This window comes from Podarcis filfolensis (genome assembly GCF_964270895.1).
Source record: "Podarcis filfolensis genome assembly, chromosome: 6".
NCBI lineage: Eukaryota > Metazoa > Chordata > Lepidosauria > Squamata > Lacertidae > Podarcis > Podarcis filfolensis.
Genome location: NC_139609.1, coordinates 22,702,682 through 22,716,987, shown reverse-complemented (window position 1 = coordinate 22,716,987; position 14,306 = coordinate 22,702,682). Strand labels below are relative to the sequence as shown.

Genomic DNA, 14,306 nt, shown 5'->3' with positions numbered 1-14,306 from the left:
GTCAAATGATGTTTAGATTGCCCGCATATATCTCCAGATGAAAACTTGACACCAGAAAGTAGTGTGAGTGAAGTTACAGTTCCCATGGGCTATGGCTTTTGTCTGGCAGTTGTGGAGGAGGAGAAGGGGGAGGAGGAGGAGGAGAGCAGGAACCTGCAAACCTGTTTCGAGTTAGTCATGTCTATTATTTTCAATGGGTCTTCTATGAGTAGAACTAACACTGGCTTTTGTCCTGTCTTTGACTAAACTAAAATATACGCTTACAAGTTCAGGACAAGATCTTGTGGTGCAAATGAAGAGCTGTAGCCACCAATTTATTTATTTATTTAGATATCCAAGCAACTATATTCGCTTACAAATGGCAATCTGCCATTTTTGTTTCATTCCTGCAAGCATAATTGAGAAAGCTGCTTGTTTATCTCGAACAGATTAAACATGAGTAGTTCTTTATTTTTTAAACCCCACCCCCTCCGCCTCACCCCAGGATTGTTCCATGAATTCAAAGAAAAAAATTGCTTTGGGCCTTGGCTGTCTTCCATATGACAGCCTTGACTGAGAACAGATCAGTTACGAGATGTAGATAATATTGCAAATAGGACTGTAGGTGCCAAGCTGTTTTTAGGTCAGAGGGTGGGATTTGAAGACAAAACTTATTTAGGGCTCCTTTAATGTAAGGATGAAATTCCCATCATCCGTGGCCATTGACCATGCTGGGTGGAAATGACGGGAGATGGAGTCCATCCACACAGTTTTCCCATCCTTGTTTTAGTGGGCCTCCTCAATGAGATATATGGAAACTGACTAGGATGAGGTTTGCCTCCTCCTCTACTTCCAGCTGAAATCTTAGTGAACATTATTGCTTCTGGAACCTCACGACTCCTTTCTGGTTTAGTTGGCCCTCAGGTTAACTGGACATAGGAAGCGAAGACTGGTAACACAATTATTGTGTGGTGTGAAGGAGGAATTCTCAAGTTTAAGGGAAAGGAAGAAAACAAAGTTCATGACAGTTGGTGCCAATCTGGATCTTGTCACTCTGTCCTGGCAACAAATTCCTATGTCTTGAGATGAGCTGTATGAGTGTAACCATTAGGTATTAATAATAATGTTTTTTTATTTATACCCTGCTCTTCCCAGTTCAGAAAACTGGACTCAGGGTGGCTAACAACAGATTTAAAACACTTAATTGATGCAACAAAAAACAGCATAAAATGCAGTATAAAACGTGAACAACAATAAATTCAGAATTCAAAAATCAATTTAGGGGGGAAATCCATCCAATAAACATTAGATGATCACCAGGGCTAGCTGGCTAAGTTAGTCCTATTTGGACCAGCAAGGAGACCAGGGGAGAATTAGCTGTGGGATCCCAGAGCAGGTAATCTTCATAAAAAGGGGAGGGGGAGGGAAGGAAGGGGAATAAAAGATTAGGCTAAGTTCAAACTGAAAGCCAGGTGGAATAGCTCTGTCTTACAGGCCCTGTGGAAGGAAGTTAAATCCTGCAGGGCCCTGGTCTCATGGGACAGAGACCACCAGGTCGGAGCCATCACTGAGAACATCCTGCCCCTGCTGGAGGATAATCTGACTTCCTTAGGGCCCGGGAACTCTAAACTTGATTATTCATGGACCTTAAGGTCATCTGCGGGGCATACCAGGAGAGGCAGTCCCGTAAATACTTGTTTCATTTTTATGAAGCATCTACACATCCAACAACCCCCCCACTAAGCATCTCTAAAATCCATGCCCCACCTAAGCATCTCTAAAATCCTGATGCCCCCCCATTACGTATAATTCTTATTATTCAAAGAGTGAACAACTATTCACGTGGAGGAAGCCTAAAAGGCCATTCACTGTTAATAACTCATTCTCAAATTGCCCCCCTTAAAAATCAAATTGCCCCCCTGTGGGGCGTGTGCCCCATGTTGGGAACCATGGCCCTACACCCACCACACAGAGGTGCCATGTTGCCTATAGGTTTTTTTGTACCCCTCCTAATTGTTCAAAACCAAATAATAAGTATTTTTAAGGGGGCAGGGGATAATATTTCCATAGGTACTGCACCGTGAGGGCAAAATATTTTTCTGTCCCCACAATGCCCCCAAATCTTGTTTTGGTTTTTTAAGTAGTTCAAACTAACCACTCCCATGGGTCTTCTCTGTGACTCTGTGATTCCTCCACACCTAAAATGTGTCCTTAAAAAAATAAAATAAAAGGCTATACCCGCTTCAGCCATACTCACTCTCACATGTGGGTCCCATAGGGCTGCCCATGGGTCAGTGCAAATGTTGGCCTGAAAAGGTTTAACCACCACTGTCAGAAAATGCAGACAGCTATGTTTTGCTACGAACCACTTGCCACAGTTAAAGAGCAGCTTGGATGTCCCCAACTTACGCTTGTTTCTGTGATATCGGTCTCTGCTGGAACACCAGGCCCAAACTCCTCGTTAGTAGGGTTGGTTGGCTTCTCTTCGTATTCTTTATATTCATAAAAATCATATTCGCCTACTTCTCCATCTACCACAACTTCAGATTCACTGCGGTCTACTCCTCTGTTTCCATAATCTGTTTCCTCAGTTTTTTTAGTCTCAGAGTTATACTCCTCTCCTGTTACGTATTCTTCAGCAAATACTTCTTCAACAGGATTTTGCTATTCACATAAGCAGCAAAGGTTTTGGGAATAGGATGAATATGTGGATTACTGTTAGTAAAGCAATATAAGCATTCAGTAGATTTGAATATAATGGCTGGTGAAATAACACAAGAGCGCTGGAATCTTTTAATTTGCTCCTGAAAGACTGGGAAGCCAGAGTTTCAGGGGTATTAAAAGATCACCCAATGCACATACCTGTGTGCAATGAAATCAATGCTTTCATAAACATTCATTATTATTATTATTTCATTTGCAAAACCGTTAAATGAAACCCTGGTTCCACTGAACTACCGTATTTTTCGCCCCATAGGACGCACCGGCCCATAGGACGCATCAAGTTTTTTGGGGGGGAAATAAAGGGAAAAAAAATTATTTCCCCCCAGGCGCTTGTGGTGCCGGCAGCGGGGAGAAGCGCTCTTCTCCCCGCAGCCCGCCTTCAGACCAGGTCCGGGGACAGCGGGGAGACGCGCTGCCCCTCCCCGCTGTCCCCGGAGCTTGCGGGGCAGGCAGCGGGGAGAAGCGCTCTTCTCCCTGCTGCCCGCCTTCAGACCAGGTCCGGGGACAGCGGGGAGACGCGCTGCGCCTCCCTGCTGTCCCCAGAGCTTGCGGGGCAGGCAGCGGGGAGAAGCGCTCTTCTCCCCACCGCCCGCCTTCAGACCAGGTCCGGGGACAGCGGGGAGACGCGCTGCGCCTCCCCACTGTCCCCGGAGTTTGCGGGGCTGGCGGCGGGGTCTCCCCGCCGTCAGCCTCCAAACCACTTCGGGAGACAGCGGGATGGCCGCGTTCCGCCTCCCTTTGTCCCCCGACCTTGTGGGGCTGGCGCTGGGGCTCTCCCCTCTCACTCTGCAGGCTTCAGCGAAAGCCTGCATTCGCCCTATAGGACGCACACACATTTCCCCTTCATTTTTGGAGGGGAAAAAGTGCGTCCTATAGAGCGAAAAATACGGTATGTAGAAATATTCAGTTCAGTATGACCATCAATCCAGACTTTCACTCACTGATTTTGCAGTATATGCCAAAGCACAGACGCTAATGCTGTAATATGACATCTTTATGCTAGGTACATCAAATTTTTCATACTTGGCTTCACACACTTTTTAACATCAGCCTCACTGTTGAAAAATACATGAGCGTTTGCATCCAGGGGTGTTACTCAGTTAACAGAAAGGCTTCCATCAGTGCAACAGAGAGAAAGGCCATTTTCAGAGACTTCTCTCCTTCCTATGACCTCACCCACCCACCACTCCCATTTCAATGTGCCCTGGAGGACTATGTGGGGGAGGGGAGAGGGACATCACTGAAAATTGCTCCCTCCCCCATTCTACTTCAGGGGGAGGGAGTAAAGCCAGGAACTGATTTCCTCCACTTCCCTCGGTCCTGTATACCTGAAGGAGCGTCTCCACCCCCATTGTTCTGCCCGAACACTTAGATCCAGCGGCGAGGGCCTACTGGCGGTTCCCTCACTGTGAGAAGCCAAGTTACAGGGAACCAGGCAGAGGGCCTTCTCGCTAGTGGTGCCCACCCTGTGGAACGCCCTCCCATCAGATGTCAAGGAAATAAGAAGCTATCCTATTTTTAAAAGACATCTGAAGGCAGCCCTGTTTAGGGAAGTTTTTAATATTTAACGCTGTATTGTTTTTAACACTCGATTGGGAGCCACCCAGAGTGGCTGGGGAAACTCAGCCAGGTGTTTATATAAATAAATTATTATTATTATTATTATTATTATTATTATTATTATTATTATTATTATTTAAAAAAGTCTTGTAGTCATCTGACCAACACCACTGGATACAATACAACCCCTGGAGTACAAATTAAAGGGGAAAGCACAAAAAGCTGCAGATTAATCATATGTGGTTAAATAACTTTCTGGTTTTAATGTGCGATGATTTCATTTGCTAACATATGATAAAACTATTATCTCATGGAAATTTTAAAACAAGAGAACAGAAAAAGAAATATTTCTAATAAATGCTATTTTGTAGCATTGCATTGTTTGTACACTTATAAGTGTATGTGTCTCACAGACAGAAAATGGTTTACAATGTTTCTACATGTAATGTTCAATACATCTTGAAGGCTCAGGACTTCCTTTCTTTTCTCAGTTATGAGAACTGTGTGAAACCAAGCAGTTAGCTTTTAAACACCAGCATTATTTGAATAGCATTTTCTTCAAGATGCCCAGCCCACAAAAAAAGACCCAACTATGGAGGCAACACATACAAACATTGGCTTTTTGTTTTATGAAAGCATTTTAATACACTTTCCAAAGTAATAACTTTTGCATTTTGTCATTATGTACTTGAAACATGAAATTGTTTACAAGAGCAGCAAATAACTTGCAGCATAATGCAAAACCTTTGGAAAACCATGGTTTTATAGCAAGTCGATATTTACGAAGCAAAATATCCACATTCATAAATGTCAGTTGATTGCACACTCCAAATTTCGACAGAACATGAAGGACAGTTTTGGACAATTTCCAATAAACCTTTCCATTCAGGATCAAAAGAAAAGGCGTATTGGAAGTCCTAAGGTACATCTTTGCAATGCAACTTGATTCTGCGGAGTAGACACAGACCTCCCACTCTAGTAAAAGAGATCTGCATATGAAAGCATATTGGGAGCCAATGGGAACTGACCAGGTATGGATGGATCTGCATATGGATGCTCATCCACACTGTGTGGTTGATCCAGATGGCGATTCATGCATCCAATTCATCCCCATTCACTATATGGCATGAATGAGGTGCATGTTTCCATTCACAGTGCTATGTGTGTGGGAAAATGCATCCTGGCCACCATCTTGGAAGAGTACACATTGTTGTGCATGACTATATCTACGTTGGGGCTTTGGAAATTATGGAGGATAGAGTTAAAAGCATTATCAGTAGGGTAGGGAATCAAAGACCAAGTTCAAGGCCACCTGCTTATGACCTTTCTCTACTTCCACTCACCATCCAGTCACTAAATTCTTTTCCTTTAAATAATTGGCCTTGTTTAAGCTATGCCTCTCTCCCTGGTTTATGCCAACAGACAATAAACTAACCCTTCCTTTCATCCTCATGCCAGGGAAATCACAAATATGGGCAAGATCTTGTGTCAGGTTTGTGCTGGGTTTGTGCTGCACAACATCAAAACATGTATATCATTAAACTCTGAGAGCTTTTTTTTTTTTGCAATCTCTAGGTGTTATTTCTCAAGCAGAACTGAAAGGCGAAATGCCAGATATTGGAGTAAAACTGTGCATTTCAGGAACGTGGCACAAGCCACTTTGGTCTTTAGAGGATCTCTCATAAGACTAAATGTGGGCAACCGATTACGACTTGGTAAAAGTTATTGACTAAGATCTTTTGAAGGATCCTTGCCTGTATACTTTTCCATTCCTCATTACCTCATTTGGTCCCGTCGTTCGGCTCGGAGTCTCAGTCTGGTAGCCCTCAGAGGTCCCATAGTCAGTTTCAGCCACATTATATTCATTATATTCATCGACAATGTTGGCCTGACAGGAAAGAGAACACAGGACATTAACCACAAAAGAGAAAGCCAAATGGGCAGGAGGAATCTCAGTTCAATTGGGTTGTGGTATTAGCCAAAGGTGAATTCATCTACTGGGGGTTAGAGGCAAGCTACTCATTTCTCAACATCACAGATCTTCCAGGCTTGGTCGAGGAAAGATCTTGATTATTTTTTGGCTACCTTTACCCCTAGTTTGCTTTTTGCTGAGGCTTGATAGCTTTTCTTCTTCTTGGATGAAAATGATTCATATTTTTTGAGTGTGAACTTTTGGGAGTTGCTCTTTGAGTTAGCAGTCACTGTCCTCTTCTTCTTTGGGGCTTTTTTCTTTTTCTGAAAAAAGGTGTTGAAAGATGGAATGGGAAAACATAAATGAATGAAAGGGGAACAGCAGTGAGGTAGGAAAGGAAGCAGAATAAGTCAAAAAGCTTAAAACAAACAAATAAATAGATAGATAGGCAATTGCTGGTGGTCTTCTGCTCTTCCACTGTTGAATTAAAATGAGATTTAGGGACAAACAGGAAGGCAAGAGAGAGGTGAAAAGGAACAAAAGGCTTAGGTAACACAAGACACCACATGACAAGACCACAAGGGAGATGACAGGGACGTCACACAACACACACAGCACATGCCGTTACCTCAGTCTGTGTGACAATCTCGTCGTACAGTGGGGGTCCCTCTGTTACAGAGTCAAGGTCTTTATAATCTTTATAATCTGGATCTCCATAGTCATAGTCATATTCAATTAAATCTTCAGTTCCATACTAAATCGTGAAAGGAAACATACCAGGCGTGGCTGTGTTAGTGGCCGCAAACTATATTAGCAGTCATGGAAAGCTCTTTTACTCACTTGGAAGAAAAAGTTGAGAGAAGTAAAGCACCAAACTTCTATTAGCAAGATCTCCTTATTTTCTTTCAGATTTATATAAAATAAACATGAAGGTAATGAAAAAGCAAGGAATAGTTGCATAAAAAATGTTATCTTTTACCAGTGTTATTTTTTCTAGAAAAAGAGGCGCCGGAACTCACCACGAACACCTCTTAGAATGGCAATGGCGCACACCTGAGAGGTGCCGGATCTGAGTTCTGGCAAGTTCTAGATGAAAAAAAAAGTCCTGCTTTTACAGCAATGCAACCAAAGGATGGTGGTTTTTGACCTGGTTTAGAATTGGCCAATATTTAGTTACATAGAACACCTGTGATAATGCATGGGAAAGTTTTTCTTATGTTTCTTTACTGGTGTTAGTTAGCTGGCAGGTCCTATTGACTACCTGTAAGAAACATATTGTCAAAAATGTCCTTCAGTTCTCACCACTAAGAAGGATCAATAAAAATGCTGCTGGGTATGCAACAGACAAAGCATTACTCATCAGGGAGGGCCAACATTTAAATCGGAATAACAGCCTCTAAGCATGTAGTGCTAGCATGCCAACAAAGTTATCTGACATCCTAGCAGTGCAGGCAAAAGGGAGAGTGGACCAAGGGAGATGTTTCAATTCATGGTGCATGCCCAGAATTGGGTCTAATAAGAGAGATGACAGAAAATCACTTCAGACTGCAGGTAGAGGATTGCAGTGTGAATCCTCACACACATAATAACTCTATTCAGTGCCATGCTATTCCAATCACAAGAAGAGGGAGCACAGACTAGGTTTACTTAGGGTTGCCGTATTTCAAAAATCTGGAAACAAACTTTTTTGGCCTAAGTTGTTGAGCTTTCGCCCAGAGTTGTTGATACCCAGACATTGTTTCCCAAGGCTGACTCCTGGGAATGTTGGGAAAATTCCAGACATATGGCAACCCTAGGTTTGCTGGCCTGGCACCACTCCCTCCACTGCACCTTCCCATGTTTTGGAAGGGGAACATCTGAAGATGAGAGTCTCCTGTACCCATGAAGGCTCCTTGTCTCATTCAGAACTCTGTGTGATCAAGGTTTCAGAATGAAGCAAGGAGCCTCCACCATGGCTTCTCAACTTCAGAAATTGTCCCTCCAACATGTGATGGGGACTCAATGGAAGGGGTGGGGGGGTCACCGAGCACATATAGAGAGCCTTAGTTAACTCTGGAGGGCAAATGTTTAAAATGTACTATGTCAATATCTCTTGCTTTTTCATAAAATGCAATGACTATGTAAGAAAGCTTGCATTTCTAAAAAGAAAATATGGATTACTTTTCAATAATTCAGCAATTTTACTCTAATGCGCATATTGTTAATTCCCAGGCAAAAATAAAACAAAACACTTTCCCCAGACTTAATTATTAAGCTGCGTTTTAAATAAATGCTGCATAGGTAAACATTTATGTGAGGAAAACACTGGGAGGGCTCACAGATGTGTATGTGTGTGTGAAACTGATTTAATTTTATTCAAATACAGAATGCTTTTTAAAACCATGTTGACGTCCAACAGTGAATACCCGGTCACTATTATCAAAATGGAATGCCACACACTGAAACGGCACCACCCAATTATCCACAAAATATGTCCACAAAATTAGAAATGAGCATAAGCCGTTGTCACTTATTCATTGATGTAGACTTGATTTGTGGATTGGGGATTAAGCTCACTTGCTTCACCCTTTAATCTCCACAAGTTCATCTGATTTGGGATCATCTTCTAGGGATAGCACATAACGTTCATCAAAAGTTGACAGGTCTTGGCCTCACGGTTGCGCTCTGTCAATTGAGAATGTGCTTTAGGCAGAAATCAGCTTGGATGGAGATATGTGCATGCATAGAAATCTCTTGATATTTTGCATGGCTGGAATACTGCACTGTTGGGAGTCTTAGGTAGGATACCCACACAAGACCAGAGTGAAGACTTCTCCATTCCAGTCTGCCACTCTTGCCCCGCCCACTTCAACTGCCATGATTGGCTGGTTTTAAATAAAAGTTTTGGCGGGCAATCCCACAAGCCCCCATGGCTGGTTGAAAAGGATTCCAATGACCAGCTGCAAGGGGAAATGGTCTATTCTGTGCCCGATGGGGAAAGCTGGGCTGGGCTGCAGCCAAAGTCCACCTGCAACTCAGGTGAGCGACCATTCAGCACAGAGGCAGCATTCCTGTGTACAGCAGCTTATTGTTTCCCTCGGGGTTCTTCAAACTCTACAAGCCAATGATTCTATGAAATCATTTGCCTGTGGAATTTCTGCCTGCTGCTATACTGTTAAAGGCTCAGAAGCCTTGCTGATAAATTTTGGCATGCCCTGTCTTGCTAGTATATAATAAATGTTGAGCAGTTGTAGCTATAAGATGATTATAGTTATAATGAGGGTGGTAGTTGTGGCATTTGCCCTGGGGCCTAAATACCATCACAAGCCTGCCTATAGAGTCTGAAGTCTAGCCCCAAAAGACTTGTCACCTTTTTATGGTCCCAAGGAACAGGCAGCTGAAGCTACATGGGCCCACAGATATTATAAAACTGGCCAAAACCTGCCAACCATCAACCAAGTCAAGATGTAATGAAATCAGAATCTAGCAACCCTAAATAAAATCAAAAGAGGAAAATGAATCTTTCCCCGCCAAGCTCTTCAATGGTAACAAAATTATAATGCATAGGTCCGAGAGTTTCAATGTCAAATTAAAATATGCAAAGGAGACGTCTTTACACACGGCACATTTCCCTGAAGGTGATTTTTGAAAAGCACAACTCCATAAGAAATAGTTCCTCTTGTGTCACAGCCTCTCTGAAAGCTCTATTGATAGAGAACAAATAGGTTGTGTCTGCAGAGGAATGTAACACCTCAATGTCTGTCTCCTCTGACTAGTCAGCCAAAGAGGTTCAATTGCACGCATTCATGTGCTTCTCTGAGCAAACAAACAAAAATGAATGAAAATTTGTCACTGACGAAAACTACATTGAGTACACTACAATCGTTTTATGATGGAGAAAAGCATTTAAGTGTGACAAACAGATATAGTAGTTTTTTATGGTCGGGGTCAGATATTCTAAATTATGCAATCAAATTGTAAAGGCTTTCTACTGAAAGGCTTAGATTGCAATCTGTCCAGATTTTGACTAGTCTTGCTGGTGCCCTTCTTAAAAATGTCCCAGCTTAAAACAAAATAGAGGGCAGAGGTTTGGCCTTAGCACCAAGCATCCCAAAGCATCACCCCTGAGGGCTGGGGATGGCAGCAGCTGGACATTTGAACAAGGTTTGTGTTTCAGAGTAATTCCTCTAAATTTCAGAGCTGCTGTAATGCAGCAGCTAAGAATGTGGATGTTGTGCATGGAAACACCTGGTTAAAATCACCTCCCTCAGCTATCTTTCAGGGTGGGTAACTGGGAGAAATAAATATGATAATGGGTCTCTCTTTCTCTCTCTCTCTTTTCTATACAAATGTGTTTTGTAAGGATCGTATTTTTAAATTTTTTCTTTATTCTTTTTCTCTTTTGATACATTGCTTTTTAATTATCTTTTTTATAAATCTGCCTAAATTCTAAATTGTTTGTATAGAAATACACAGATGGCTTGTAAGACACATGGCCTGAGCTCGGAACAACTAGACCTCCTTATTTGCAGGAGTTCACATGGTGGAATGGAAGAACAAAGGCTTAATAACCCTTCTTCCTAAAGTGAGGGGGAATGGCCTACTGTAGCTAAGCCTGGCAGGACAGCCCACTCTATGGTCTTAACCCCTTCCATGCATTAATTAGACTTAAGCATGTTGGTTATATGAGGCTGGATATCCCACAATTACGTTAGGAGTTGCCTTGTATCAGGTCGAGCTGTTTGTCCAAGGCCAGTATTGTTCTCTAGCTTGACTAGTTGCATTTCTTCAAGGTTCCAGACAGAGATCTATTCCATCTCTTGATTTTTTTTTCATGTATGTATTTTTACGGGAGATGCCAGGTATTGAACTCACAATCTTCTGCATGCTTGCAAAGCAGGCACTGTACCATTGAGCTAAGTGACAAGCATTATTATTTATTTCTAGCACTCAGCCGATCAGTTACTCAGCATTTAAAATAGGACTGCATACCATTTAATAATATTTCTATTTAGTTAAAAATAATGATAGGATCAGTCTGACAGCAAAATTAGTGACTGCTCTGGACTGTGCCAATCCTGTGGCTAATTCAATTGCTAAGGGCAGGTTAGAAAAAGTTCTTCAGAGACCACAAAACAAACAGAAACATTGACTGAATCAAAAAAACTGTGCCAAGTATGCTAGAATTTTTTTTTTTTAAAAAAGGCACACAGACAGTGAGTAAATTGATATTTATGCTAAGCATTGCCAAAGGCACAGTTTGAAAAGCCCGTCATTCATGAATGAGAAACTGCAAAGGCACATATAAAAAGCAAGTATATTTAGCGGGTTGAATTGCATCATACACGATCAACTGGAAAATATTTTAGTTCTTCTAGGATGTTGCCTTTGACATTTCAACAAAATGTAAGGTCACTAAAACAAGGCTGCATTTTGGTTGCACATTCTATTCACGGAGCAGAAATATACAGTCCTCGTGATAAAATGTGGCTGTAATTTTCCTTCCGTTTCACATTATTCTGAATGTGTGTAGCGGTCCTTGGTAAACACTTTTAGGGAAGAATTCAGTGGGCTGCTGAAATCTAATATCTCAGGATATTGGGGCAAAGCCATCACGGTTTAATGGATGTTCAATGTGGTCCAATGTCTAGCACGTTGGATTTTGGTGAAAAGAAAGTGTTTGTGAACTCAATGGGCATTATTAGGAATGCCATGATTCATCAAGATTCACATTCTCATCTGTACAAAAGTAATAACTGCCGTTCACATAAGATATTTTCAGGATCACTAATGTTGGTTACAAATCTAACAACAACAAAATGTATGCTCAACCCCTAACAGGAGTGTTTCTGCTCAGGATTCTTGCCAACAAGGCAGCAGCAGATGATGGAGTAAGTCAGCTGTGCTTTCCAAGCCTCTGTATATCTGGTTGGGAGAGCAGCAGCAGCAGCAGCAGCAGCAGCAGCAAGGTCAGTGCAGTGCAAACACACCAGTGGGAGAACTGGATCGGCTCTGCCAGTGCATTTGCACTGCACCAACAACATGCCACCACTTCCCAGCCTGCAGCAGAAATGGAAGCAACCAGAGATCAAGTGAGTGGCACCTCCCTGCCACCCACTTTTGTCTCCAAGGTACAGTGGTACCTTGGGTTACATACACTTCATGATACATACGCTTCAGGTTACAGACTCCGCTAACCCAGAAATAATACTCCGGGTTAAGAACTTTGCTTCAGGATGAGAACAGAAATCGTGCTCCGGTGGCGCGGCAGCTGCGGGAGGCCCCATTAGCTAAAGTGGTGCTTCAGGTTAAGAACAGTTTCAGGTTAAGAATGGACCTCCGGAATGAATTAAGTATGTAACCAGAGGTACCACTGTACTGTCAGTTGTGGAGGCCTAAAGGAAAACATTCCATTTCTCACGTCTCCATTTCCAGTTTTCTTTTTCAATTGACACTCAACCATCTGCGACTACAGAACATGCTCAGTACTTACTTGGGATTTGTTGTTTTTTGTTATTTTCCGGGGGGGGGGGCATTGCTGCCTTAGATTTTTTTTGTTTAACAAAATGTACTTCTGCAAAACTCAGGATTTCTCACAGCATACCTCTCTTTTGTTTCACAGGGGCCCCATTTTGTCCCCAATCCTTTCGGCATTCACCGCCTGAGTTCACTATCTGAGCGAATGATGTTCCGATTCACCTGTGCTAGGTAAGATAGAGATCCTGCACTTTGTTGATTCCATAACATTGCTTCCTTTGTGGAAGATAGTCCCATTGAAAAATATTTGGACACAAGGAAGCCACTACTAGTACCCACTCAATTCTCACAGAAGTAGCAAAATTTATGGCCGGTATGGCAATAATCAAATGGCCTTCTGAATAACATGATCCATGTGTAGGCTGCAAATTTGGGGTGGGGCATTTCTCCCATTGGAACAGGGGGTGGTAGCAGAGTTAGTTTATTTGTTCATTTTAAAAAAAACAAACTTTTAACTTCAACTTTATGCCATCACCACCAGAGGTGGCAGCAGTGCCAACAGGCCCAGTCACCATCTTCTTAATTCTAAAGTCCTCTCCTCACCCCCCAAAAATCCAAATTCTGTTCCTGCCCAGAGAGAATCACTTAAACAATTAACACAGGTAATATTTTTGCATTATCTTAGCCAAAAGGCTGAGAAGCCATCACTTGAGCTATATTTTCAGACAACCATCATCTCAACCCTAGTAGACAGGTCTCTTTCACCTTCAATAGCTGTGTAGAAGAAGAAGAAAGAAAGCTTATATGACTGAGTTACAGCAACACCTATAGAAATTCTCTCTTCTACACAACTATTAAAAGTGCACATCAGGGACAAAGGGAAGGTCTACAGTGAAGCGTCAGCAGTGAAGATCTCTTGAGCAAAAATGTAAAGGGTGTCAAGGATGAGTCAAGAGAGTTGTGGGGTGCAGAAATCCAAGCCATTCATCTGCAAATGTTAAGAATGAGTAAGAAATAAGATAGTTACAGGTTATTCAAGAGGCAGTTATACTTGAAGACAACTCATGTAATCTTTTGCTCAGGCAAAGGACTACAGCCTTAGGAGGATTTCTATGCAGCATTACACTATGTTAAGGAAAATGGCTAATCCTATAGCCAAGATGGTGACACAAATACCACAGCAATCTCTCAGAAGCAAGGGCCTTGGATCAAACTTTCACATGTCCGACACTGGGCTCCCCTCAACACCCTCTGCTTGCACTTTAAGCTGCCTGCTGCACTGTGATTCTGTATAGCAGAATTCAGCAGGCAACAACTGCTTCCTAGCCCAGGGAACAGGAGCCACATTTGTTTCTGATTTGATGTCAAAGTTCTTTTTTTTTATGTCCATGTATTTTATATTTTATATTTTATATTTTATGGGGTGTGTGTTTTATTTAAAAAATAGTTCTCTGCACCACCCGGATAAGGTTTTGTTAATGGGTGGTCTAAAAATGTTGTCAATAACTAATAAGTTCTGGGATCTTCCCTGCTTTCCTTTTCCTTTTTTTGTTAATACAAGATGGATTGAAATTATACGGGGGGGGGGGGGGAGTACAGGCAAGAGAGAAGCCCTAAGAGAAAGCTTATAGGTCATCAACATGTTAATTCTCCTTCACATTTCTGAAGTAATGCC

At 42.2% G+C, this 14,306-nt stretch overlaps 1 protein-coding gene across 4 annotated transcripts in view; it reads right to left on the bottom strand.

The window, feature by feature from the left end:
• The window catches only part of COL11A1 (collagen type XI alpha 1 chain), a 253,111-nt gene that overhangs the window by 153,992 nt on the left and 84,813 nt on the right, over positions 1 to 14,306 (bottom strand). Inside the window, exons 6-9 of one of the 4 annotated variants that reach the window (XM_083620396.1) lie at positions 6,804 to 6,929; positions 6,355 to 6,498; positions 6,044 to 6,151; positions 2,389 to 2,643 (exon numbers count right to left, since the gene is read on the bottom strand). In XM_083620396.1, the coding sequence (XP_083476522.1) occupies positions 2,389 to 2,643; positions 6,044 to 6,151; positions 6,355 to 6,498; positions 6,804 to 6,929 (633 nt within the window). The remainder of the gene's footprint in view (positions 1 to 2,388; positions 2,644 to 6,043; positions 6,152 to 6,354; positions 6,499 to 6,803; positions 6,930 to 14,306) is intronic. The other 3 variants (XM_083620394.1, XM_083620393.1, XM_083620395.1) reach the window with 3 other exon arrangements.